This window comes from Trachemys scripta, chromosome 7 (genome assembly GCF_013100865.1).
Source record: "Trachemys scripta elegans isolate TJP31775 chromosome 7, CAS_Tse_1.0, whole genome shotgun sequence".
Lineage (NCBI taxonomy): Eukaryota > Metazoa > Chordata > Testudines > Emydidae > Trachemys > Trachemys scripta.
The window spans coordinates 41655002-41667162 of NC_048304.1; the positions used below are offsets into that span (position 1 = coordinate 41655002).

Genomic DNA, 12161 nt, shown 5'->3' on the forward strand with positions numbered 1-12161 from the left:
AGACTTTCTCCAGTTCTCATGACCTGATCGCGCTCACTGAGCTGGGACCATTACAACCTTCAGTACCGCTGGTGTGGGCTGTTCCATCGATAGGCAAGCCCTCCATGATGCGCCCTCCATCACAGAGCGAGAAGGGTCGGCACTGATCTCGATCTCGGTCCTGGTCCACGTCACTGTCCCTAATGCCAATACAATCTGGCCGTCTCCGGCGTCTATTCCTCCCACTGCCAAGGGGGTGGCGAGAAAGTACTTGATCCGCTCCAAAGACTACGAGTACTTGTACATTCACCCCCAACCGTGCTCCCTCGTTGTACAGTCTGTTAATGAGAGGGAAAGACACAGTCAACAAGCTCCCGCGCCTAAATCCAAGGACGCTAGATGCCTGGATCTATTCGGGCGCAAGATCTATTCGACTGGTGGCCTACAACTCAGGGTGGCTAACCAGCAGGCCCTCTTGAGTCGGTATAACTATAATACCTGGAACTTGATGGGGAAGTTTAAAGAGCTGGTTCCTCAGGAGTCCAGGGAGGAGTTTGGGGCCTTGCTGGAGGAGGGCAAGAAAGTAGCCAGGACATCCTTGCAGGCCTCAATAGATGCGGCAGACTCGGCGGCTAGGACTCTAGCCTCGGGCGTAGCTATGTGCCACATCTCGTGGCTGCAGGTGTCCGGTCTTCCACCGGAGCTGCAGCAAACAATTCAGGACCTGCCCTTTGATGGCCAGGGGCTATTTTCAGACAAAACTGACTCCAGAGTCTGAAGGACAACCGGGCCATCATGCACTCATTGGGCATGCATATCCCAGTGATGCAACGTAGGCCCTTCCGACCCCAACTGCAGCGCACCTACCCTAACCCCCAGCCGAGACGGGACTTCTCCAGAAAACAAAGCCGCGGTGGTAGGAGGAGGCCATCTGGTCCTCAGACTGGCCAGAACCAGGGTCCCCCAAGCCATCGGTGGGGCCCAAGCAAAACTTTTGAAGGTGCGCCCGAGGGCGGAGCAACAGTCTCCTTTCTGGATCCTGTCCCACCTTTTACCAACTGCCTCTCCTATTTCCTCCCTGCGTGGTCCCGCATAACGTCAGACCGCTGGGTCCTACACATGGTGGAAAGTGGATACCGACTTCAATTTGCTTTGTCCCCCCCCCCCTTCCCATCCTCCCTGTCCCTCTTCAGGGACCCCTCTCACGAGCAACTCCTTCCACAGGAGGTGCAGATGCTTCTGGCTATTGGAGCTATAGAGGAGGTTCCAAGGGAACTGAGGGGCAGGGGGTTTTACTCCCGCTACTTCCTAATCCCCAAGGCAAAAGGAGGGCTACGGCCCATCCTGGACCTGCGCGGACTCAACAAATTCATAGTAAAGTTGAAGTTCCGCATGGTTTGCTTGGGGACCATTATTCCTTCCCTGGATCCTAGAGACTGGTACGCTGCCCTCGACATGAAGGACGTGTACTTCCACATAGCGATCTACCCACCTCACAGGCGCTTCCTTTCCTTTGTGGTCAATCAACGACACTTCCAGTTTACTGCCCTCCCCTTCGGCCTATCCACGGCACCAAGGGTATTTACAAAGTCTATGGCTGTCGTAGCTGCCTCGCTCCGTCGACATCGGATCCAAGTGTTTCCGTACCTCGACGACTGGCTCATTCGGGGCTGCTCCGAGCTCCAGGTGCAATCTCATGTTCCATTTACCATGAGCTTGTTCAGACAGCTGGGCCTGCTGTTCACTGTCGAAAAGTCCACTTTGCAGCTGACCCAAAGAATAGACTTCATCAGAGCAGTTCTGGATTCAAATCTCGCCCGGGCCTGCCTACCGCAGGCCCGCATCCAGTCCATGGTGACCATCATCCAGGGCCTCCAAAGCTTCCCGACCTCGACAGCACGCACATGCCTCGGTCTACTGGGTCACATGGCTCGGTGCAGCACGTACTCTTGGGTAGCAGAAAGCCCTCTACTAGGTCCACCTATCTGGCCAAGTGGAAGTGTTTCTCCTGCTGGTGTGCCCTGAGCAATACTGCCTCTCTGGAGGTGCCAGTACCTACCATCTTAGACTATCTCTTGTCCTTGAAACAGCAAGGCCTGGCGATTTCATCCATCAAAGTACACCTAGCAGCGATTTCTGCGTTCCACCCAGGCGAAAATGGGCGCTCGGTTTTCTCCAATCCCATGGTCAGCAGGTTCCTCAAGGGATTGGAACGTCTGTACCCGGAAATTCGGCATCCAGCCCCTATGTGGGATCTCAACCTCGTCCTATCCAGACTCATGGGTGCCCCGTTCGAACCGATGGCCACTTGCTCGCTCCTATAACTTTCCTGGAAAACAGCTTTCCTCGTCGCTATCACCTCGGCGAGATGCATGTCGTAACTTCGAGCCCTCACGTCGGACACACCGTATACGGTGTTTCATGAGTACAAGGTGCAGCTGCGACCACATCCCGCCTTCCTTCCTAAGGTGGTGTCTGCCTTCCATGTTAACCAAGACATCTTCCTTCCGGTCTTCTACCTGAAGCTGCACGCTTCTCAGCAAGAACAACAGCTGCATTCCCTAGACGTTCGCAGGGCCCTCACCTTTTACATCAAACGAACAAAACCTTTTAGGAAGACGATCCAGCTGTTCGTAGCGGTGGCAGACTGGATGAAGGGCCTCCTGGTCTCCACCCAGCGCATCTCGTCCTGGATCACATCATGCATCCGTGTGTGCTATGACTTGGCTGGTGTCCCAACTACACACCTCACTGCCCACTCTACTCAGGCTCAAGCTTCATCCTTCACCTTCCTGGTTCATGTACCCATACAGGAGGTCTGTAGGGCAGCAACTTGGTCATCAGTGCATACCTTTGCTTCCCACTATGCGATAGTGCAGCAGTCCAGGGGTGATGCTGCATTTGGTTCAGCGGTCCTTCACTCCGCGACATCTCATTCTGACCCCACCGCCTAGGTAAGGCTTGGGAGTCACCTAATTGGAATCAATATGAGCAAGCACTTGAAGAAGAAAAGACGATTACTCACTTTTGTAACTGTTGTTCTTCGAGATGTGTTGCTCATATCTATTCCAAACCCGCCCTCCTTCCCCACTGTCGGAGTAGCCGGCAAGAAGGAACTGAGGGGATGCTAGGTCGGCAGGGGCATATATCCGGTGCCATAAGGGCGCCACTCCAGGGGGAGCCTCAGCCGACCCACCGAGTGTTGCTAGGGTAAAAATCTTCCGACGATCGTGCATGCGGTGCGCGCACACCTAATTGGAATGGATATGAGCAACACGTCTCAAAGAACAACAGTTACAAAGGTGAGTAACCCGTCTTTTCCTGGTAAAAGCCCTGCACTTATTACTATTGTTACAGTGGTATATAGGGAAAGAGTCGATCTTTTATGTGACAAAGATCCAAATTCTATAGGTCTGTATTGTTTAAAATCGGAGACTTAAATTGTACCTGTAAGTTAACTGTAAGCCAATTTCCATCACTGGGAACAGAAGTAATATTTTTATTTGTGTTACAGGAGCACCTACAGGCCCAAACCCCAAGATAAGGGCCCCATTGTTCTTGGGGCTCTACATGGACAGAGTCATAGACAGTCTGCCCTGAAAAGTTTACAATCTAAATAGATAAGACTTATTGTTGTAATGTATGGCTGATCCAAGTGCAGTCCCATGTAGTAATCCAATGCAGAGGTCCTAAAGATGTTGATCAGTTGGGCTATATCCACATCAGAGGAATGGTCAGACATATGCAAATTAAAAAGTATTTTTTACATTACTAGTGCTATTTAGGAATCCAGAAACACTCCCAAATTTCAGACCATGTCAACAAAATGCATATATCTTGCTGCAAAAGCAGGGACAGATGTTAGTTCACCATGCCTGTTAATAATATCTAATAAATAATTTCTGGGTTTACCTTGTGCCAGATTGCTCTCATCCACTCCCCTTGACTAATCCTTGGGAAAGCAGGGAGTCTGTACCATTCAGGCCTGAGCCTTGAATCATCTGTGAATTAATGCCAATGCAATCCAGATCTCTTGACAATTTCCCCCAATGCATACCATTTAAATTGAACACATCGGGTGATCGAATAGAACCCTGTGAAATTGCCAGTAAGGCTGATGAGCAATTGCTCAGCAATATCTTTTCACAATTCTATTTAAGGTAACATTGCAACTACTGAATTTTATCCCAGTTAGATTCTTCAAGCAAATGAACAAAACATTGTGGCCAATAGTATCAGGCTGAAGACAGCTCTAAAATAATCAGCCTGGACACCTAACCTCTCTCCAAGACTGGAAGAAAGTAATCAACGATTGAAGCAAGTGCAGTCTCAGTTCCATGCCCAGAGGAAAATCGTATTGACATGGATCAGAGAAATTGGAGAATTCCAGATTCTTTCTCTACAGCCTTCTTAATAACCTGCCCATAAACAATAATTGTCAAGGTTGTCACTATCCACATGACTTCCTGAGCATGGCTAAACTGCTTGCCTAAGGAGAGCTAATTCCTTTTCCCAAAGAAAACATTAATGAACAGTCAACAGTAGGTCCAAAACCCTTTATCAGAGTTTATTAATAACAGGGGAAATGGTTCTATCTGCTAGAGATGTGTCTGAAACTCCTCCAGCACATTAGAAATCTTGCAAGCAAAACTGGCAAAAATTAGACACTATGTTAGGAATATAGGAATTATCAGGAATATAGAAATTGCTTCTGACAGTATACATTACCAGATGCTTCATATTAGACAATTATGGAATATGGGATAAATTTGATTTGTCCCTGCCTAACATGGATCAGCTACCATGGATGTAGCCAGTGTTGTTAGAATCCAATCAGTTATGTTCACAGTGACTAAGAAGCTGAAGTTCTTTGCAAATAGAAACTGTCTGGTTTAATCAGCCACCTAGAATTTTTTTGCAGTTCAAGACTTTCTAGATGCTACAGTGGAGGTGAAGAAAGTGCTTTTCTCTTGTATCTCAGCCATGGCATAGGATTTCAAAAACTCTCTCTGCTGCAATCAGTCAGACTCAGTGTATGATATTCACCACTGGCTCTTTGATTTCGTCCTTACGTGCTTGCTCTCTCTCTAAACCCTTCATTCCCCCAGGTGATCTGCGAAGATAGTATATACAGGTAGGGGAATTCAGCGGACAAAAGACAATCATATTTAGTCACTAGGCTGTTAATAGAGTGGCCCTCAGATATATGGTAAATCTCTCATAGAAAATTCAAACCTAATTGGGTCCACCAATCTGCTTAGGTGGATCTAGGAAAGAGGTACTCCAGTCCAGGAGCAAAGATAGCTTTGACTTGAAACTGAAGAAGGCAGCATGGTCTCGTTGTTTAGAACATAGCACTGAGATTCAGGAGGCCCGATTTTTGCTCTAATTGTCCACTTACTAGGATATTTAGACTTAATTTGAGGAGCTGGGTGTATGCTACTGTATTCTATGTAGAACACAAGAGGCACTGCTGTAAACTTTGTTATGCATATCCTGTTTATAACATAATCTCTTTTTGGGATGTCATAGAATTCTTTTGGGAAATGTTGGGTGGATGTAGATCCTCGTTTGATTGCTAAATTAAATGTTTGTCAATTTATGGCTAAAGATTCTCTTGATGCAGGCACTTTGACACTGTTACTTCTGTCATTTTCTAGTTCTAGCTTTGGGAAAGTGAGTGCACTCACTTATACAGGTGTGTTGCTTTGGCCTATGCTAAATTCCAGTTTTGTGTTTTTGTTGTTTTGCATTGTTGCTTTTAATTTACTTATATGAGACCAGTGATTTTGTGTGTGTGTGTGTGAGAGAGAGAGAGGCAGGATGGTCCAGTGATTAGGGTGCTAACCTAGTACATGGGAGGCTTTGGTCCTATTCCCTGCTTTACCGCAGCTTCCTCTGTGACCTTGGGCATATCACTTAGGCTATTAACTCAAATTGATTTCATTGTGAATCTGGGCCTTAGTGTCTCTGGCCTGGCTTTCTAAGTTTTGGGGGAGGATAGCTAAGTAGTTTGAGCATTGCCCTGCTAAACCCAGGGTTGTGAGTTCAATCCGTGAGGGAGCAATTTGGGGATTTAGTTGGGGATTGGTCCTGCTTTCAGCAGGGGGTTGGACTAGATGACCTCCTGAGGTCCCTTCCAACCCTGATATTCTATGAAACTGTGTTTTAAGCATTACATTAATTATATTGGAAGTAACTTCATAAATCCCAGGGAATATAAAAATTATTATGCTATAAAGTAGGGGGGCATCAGGAGTACCCATTCTTATTCTCCCTCTGAAACGGATGTATAACTGACAGAAATGTCAGTGGGAAGTAGCACGTGTGTAGCAATTGGCAAATATATTCCATTTGAAATTTCAAATGTTTTTGTGGTTGTGAAATTCTCAATTTCACAATGAAGAGGTATTGAACATTTTCTGCAAAAATATTGTAATTTTTTAGCTCAGTTCTAACTTCTTTACTAACTTTTGTGTCTGCTTAAATCCCAGGAGATTAATATAAATGCGCCAAATGATTTAATCCAGCTATTTTATGAAATATTTAAATATGTAACTATGTAATAAAGTATGTGAAATGGGTTACTGTTGTCAAGATAATGTATACCCTCAACAGTTCTCATACTTACTAATTGACCAGAACACTGAGGGAGAGATTGTACCCAGATACAGCAGGGGTGGGGAAGGGCACAAGAAGCATTTCTTCTACTTGCACCAACTGCATAGAGTCCCTGTGCTTCCCTGACTTCAGAGAGTGCTCCTGCGCAGCACCTCCAGGAGCACAAGCCACCCCAAATTTAAGGGTGGGGAAGTAGAGGAGGCTGTGTGCGCTAGCCCCAGGCAGGAAGCTGTTGGGGTGCAGAAAGCATGCCCAGCACTTAGACACACTGCAATGGTAATGTTTTCCGTGCACATCCTGAAGGTCTAGAAGATATTGTGCCTCTACAAACTCCCCTTGGGATGCAGTTGAGCCTCTATGATTTGGAATTCTAAAGTTTGTCTGTTTTATCCAAACCTCAGGTTGCCAGATACCATACAGAAGAGATCAACTCTTCTTTTTTATGCATTTGTTAGTGTGGTACAGTACTTGGTATTTCTAGATTATTACATAAAGTTTATGATAAACTCTTAATGTTATTTTAATGTGACTAACACCATTCAGATGTAATAAAACTTGGATTAGAAATTCCTGTGTAACAGTACAGTAACTTCATAATGTTAAATAGTAAATGTGCATTACAAGAGAAAATATAATAAATCAGTTTGGGGGCATAAAGATTATTTGAAGGCCCTGGTAAGTGTGCATAGGTTCAAAGAAAAACATTGAAATTACTCTATGGCTAGATTCCAGCAGCAGAAAATGACAACATGTGATCGTTGTTTTCTTATAAGTCATGACACTGAAGGAGTTAACAGGAGAGTAGTCAATAGAGCCATGTTTAGAAAGAGCTGCTGTTAAGGTAGTTTGATGAAGGGAGGCAAGTTTCCTAGAGCATTGTTTCTGAAAAGGAAATGTTTAAATGAGCCAGGAATAAAACATTGGTTTTGCTTGAAGACAGGCAGGGAAAATCCTTGTGTTCATTAGTATCACAAATCATTACTCTGTACAGAGCTTTTGTCCAAAGAAAGGCAAGATAATAAGTCTTTTGACCGCTATATTTAAAAATAGTTTGGCTTCTATTAGTCATTGTTCCTTCCCCAAAATAAATGGTTTTATATTTTAACTCTTTGTGTTTCTTTGGACTAATGCCTAAGAAAAATAAAATGTAACAACTTTCTGAACAAGAACATCTAAGAAACTAAGGCATGGTCTAGAAAATACAGCATTATGTTAAAGATATACAGTGCATCTATGAGAAATGCAATCTTAAATAAAATAGCAGAGATATTGGTTTTTATTTTATTGATTTTGAATAGTCTACTTTACTTGTACCTTGAAAGTTAGATGAACGTTAATCTATGAGCATTTATGCTATTTTCACTTATTTAAACATCTATTCTGTTCACTTTTTAATTTTTGTTTTTAAATCATTTTGTTATGCTTGATAAAATAAATTTTTCATTAAAATAACTTTTAGAAGTATATTAATTGTAAGTAATGATTATAGAACAGGGCTGTGCATAGATTAAAATAACAAGGAAAGATTTATCATATATTGCTTTAAATATTTACATGACAAAATAAGTCACTTCTCTTCTTTTTATAAGGTTGATTACTGTTTGCTTATCCAGCTCGAGCACTATTGCTTTTACTCCATTTGATTCTAAAATTTCAGTAAACTTGAAAATATTTGAACTACAAAGTATATTATGAAAAATATTTTTACTTTATAAATGATTTAGTACTGCAAAGCACTTATTTACCTAACAGTGTTATCTTCATATACTAATTGAAAATACGTTGGTTAATTCTGTACTGCTGTTTAAATGTGAATAGATACAAAAATGTAACATACCTGGTAAATGTGGCAGTCCTTCCAAAAGCAGTGATAATCCACCTAAGAGGTTTATTTCAAATTTTTTAATTTTAAGACAGTATTAACAAACTTGTGTTGAGTGCTGTGAAATTGAGAGCGGGCATTACAAGAAAAAATTCAACTTGAAAAGTTCCTGATCTGCCTGGCACCTTGGATGATACTTGAGTAAACTGCTTCTACAGATTAGCCCATCTTAGTACTGAGGAAAGACATTAAGACTTGTTACTACTCATATGGTTTTCATCACTGCTTGTATCACAGCCAAAACTTCTAACTTAACTCGAGACGTCTAGTAGAAGACTTGGTAAAACCTGAAGTTTAATAATGGATGGCACCTGGCCATTGGAAGTACAGTGAAGTCCATTCAAATCCATTCTTGATATCAGAACAAACTTTTTAAAAATAATTTTTCAGTGCATCATTCCTTATAGAGTGTGGCATTTACCAAAATGTGAACACACATCCATTCAAAGAATAAATATTGATGATGATCAGCAAGTTATCAAATCTATTCAAAGACTAAAGTTGTAAAATTAATACATTGCTTATTCTTTTATGTAATTGTATATAGATAAGACATCTTACTTACAGTAAATGCCTAGAAACAGGCCAAGTGTGTACCAGACTTTCTGATTAAAAGCCTACATTATATTATTAAATACAAGTAGGGTGACCAGATGTCCCGTTTTTATAGGGACAGTCCCATTTTTGGGGACTTTTTCTTATATAGGCACCTATTATCCACCCACCCCCTGTCCCGTTTTTTCCCAGTTGCTATCTGGTCACCTAAATACAAGGAACAAAGTGTGTGCGATGTTTAAAACAGTAATTTTTTTTAGCAAGTTTCAAGGATGGTGGTCATTAATGGGAACATTGGAATAAATACCTATTGCTGGAACTTGCTTATGTTAACATGAGTCCAGTCTTTAGTTGCAATATGTAGTTGGGGGGAGGGATAGCTCAGTGGTTTGAGCATTAGCCTGCTAAACCCAGGGTTGTGAGTTCAATCCTTGAGGGGGCCATTTAGGGTTTTGGGGCAAAAATCAGTACTTGGTCCTGCTAGTGAAGGCAGCAGGCTGGACTCAATGACCTTTTGAGGTCCCTTCCAGTTGTAAGAGATAGGTATGTCTCCAATTATTAATATTAATGTTATAATCGTGATTGGAGCTATAAGTTTAAGCTAGGTCCGTGAAAAATAGAAATGCGTTACATTATTCATACTACAGCATCCATACTAATATAGTTAGAAGCAGGGTTATATGCTGCTTATCTTTATCAGATTGTCTATTTAAAGTGATATGACACTAATGTGAGTTGCCTATACTGCAGTTTGCATAGTCAACGTAATTAATGGCTTATGTCTCTAGGTTTAGGACAAATTCAGGATTTTCATTTATCCAGTTTTATAGATGTTACTTTGTCATTACTAATGTAAATAGCGCTTTTTTATGTTACAATTACGATAATCTTGCAAGAGGAAAAAAAAGATTAAAAATTCTAGTTCCTTTCCATCCTGATAAAATGTTTGGATGGCAAGAAATTATAAGTTCATGTTGATGACATGTTGATAAGGTTACAGATTTGTTTCAGTAGCACTAGTTATTTTGTCTACTGTATTTTTAAGGGGGAAAAGAAGCAGATATGCTACACTAACATTTCCAATCTGAAGTTACTGTACTAAAGAAAATAAGGCTTGTGTTGCTCATTGCATTGTTCTTTTTTGTATGTTCCAGATTGACTAGGGTAGATGAGTTATACACCTATTATGGATCGGTGTTTCCCAAATAGTGAAATTACTTTCATTAACAATCAAAGTCCCATGCCAAAAGTTCAAAGATACTGCTTTTAATATTTCAGATGTGTAGTTCTAGATTTCAAAATGCTATCAGGATTAGAACAACCTTCCTAAGGAAATATGTTGCCTGTGTATTGAATGACTTTTTTTGCATCCATTTACTTGAACAAATTTGGATAAAATTGCTGTAATGAAGTCTGTCTTATCCCTTTAATAGTAAAAGGGAACATTGTGGAGGTAGTAGTTTGGATAGGAGGAATGTAATTGCATCTTTCCCCCCCTTTAATAATGGAGGGTTGGGTAGGGTGATTCTAGTTGAAATAGTTTCAAAATTATGAAGAGACTTAAATTCTAAAATAAAATATTTTATAATCACCTTTGCAGTCAGCTGACTGCCAAATTCTGAACCTCAGATTCTCTATATTTTATGCAATTTTTGATGACATCACAAAAATGTAGTTCAGGGAATCCCAGTATGGGAAACTAGGCTTTGGGAACGTAATCATATTCTTTCAAAAATTCACAAAATCTTTTACAATTTACTATAAAACTAACTAATATTGCAGAATTCTACAGCAAGGACACCGTCTCTACTTTACTTTGCGGTTTGTTTTACAAGACATGTAATAAGCCAGCAAAGTAAGACAGCATAAATGTTTTGAATGCAAGCCTGAATAGCCAAATTTATGGGTTGCTATTAGCAACTTATTTTCTTGATGATGTTCAATGTACCTCTGAATGTTTAAGTTACAGCTGCAGTTCACATCAACAGATCTCTTAGCAACCTGCCTAAGAATATTATTTATACTGCAGAGAGCAGAATCACTCACTTCTTAGCAATGAATAGTAAAAGCAGTTGACTGTAATGGTTCAGTGGTTCAAAAAGACTTTGTAGATATATTTATTGATGCTGTTTACCTTGCACAAGAAGTTTCAGATACATAAATAAATTTTCTTGGCTCTTCATGAGCAACTAATCTCCCTGCTATGTACAAGTTTCAGTTTTTCTGACTAAACAAAATTACAGTAAAATGCCAGTTTTCTACTAGCTTGTTAACATCTGAATTCAATTACCTACTGTTTCCTTAATTTTTAACTGTATAAATTGAAGGAAGCAGCCTCACATCCAGTGGGCATTTTTCCATTAGCTTACTCCTCTCATTTAATACTGCAATTTAAAAACATTGACTCAGCTGTTTTATATTCTGTCTGACAACTCAGAAGCTCTAAATAATGTTAATTTTAGAAAATAAATGTTGATTTCCTGAACCATAGTTATCATTTAACAACTGTAGAGAAAATGTTACCTACCTTTTTAACTGCAAGATTTGAACTCTTGAAGTGAAAAGTGATCTTGTTGCACTTTGTTAATGTAATAGTTAAAGTAAATTGTTTCCCAGCATCAAATTTCATTACATTGCTGAATATCCATTTTATGAACAAGGATTTATTTATTTTTTAAATATCCTGGTGTAAAACTAGAGATGTGAAAAAAATAGTACCTCTGATAGAGTCGTTATGACTCTTTGACATTAAGTTACATGGAAGAGACGGTTAGTGTAGAGGAACTGGCTCCTAGAAGTTTCCTAATCAACGATGATTTTTTTTAATACTGCCTCAAAATGTAGTCCATATTTTTAATCACAAATGAAATAGTCAGACGGTTGCTTGGCTTGTTCTTAAGCAATTTACTTAATTTATTAATTTCAGTTAATGACATAGCAGGCTATTCATATAAAATTAGTATATTCTGTAAAACAAATGCTACTTTTATCAATAGACTAACTTCTGATTGGATGAAGCACAAACCAAGACCAGTATATAATGCAATCAAAAGACAGCTTTCTAGTGTTGAGAAATTACATAACTGCAGCTGTGGCATAGAAACTTTGTTGGACACATTTATTT

At 40.7% G+C, this 12161-nt stretch overlaps 2 protein-coding genes across 5 annotated transcripts in view; one reads left to right on the forward strand and one right to left on the reverse strand.

The window, feature by feature from the left end:
* Positions 1 to 11966, reverse strand: part of ASPN (asporin) — a 43269-nt gene extending 31303 nt beyond the window's left edge. Inside the window, exon 1 of one of the 2 annotated variants that reach the window (XM_034775709.1) lies at positions 11565 to 11966. In XM_034775709.1, the coding sequence (XP_034631600.1) occupies positions 11565 to 11666 (102 nt within the window). In that variant the 5' untranslated portion in view covers positions 11667 to 11966. Of the gene's footprint in view, positions 1 to 8437; positions 8756 to 11564 lie in introns of those variants that run through there. The other variant, XM_034775710.1, reaches the window with a different exon arrangement.
* Positions 1 to 12161, forward strand: part of CENPP (centromere protein P) — a 329199-nt gene that overhangs the window by 176305 nt on the left and 140733 nt on the right. The gene's annotated exons all lie outside the window — the stretch shown is intronic.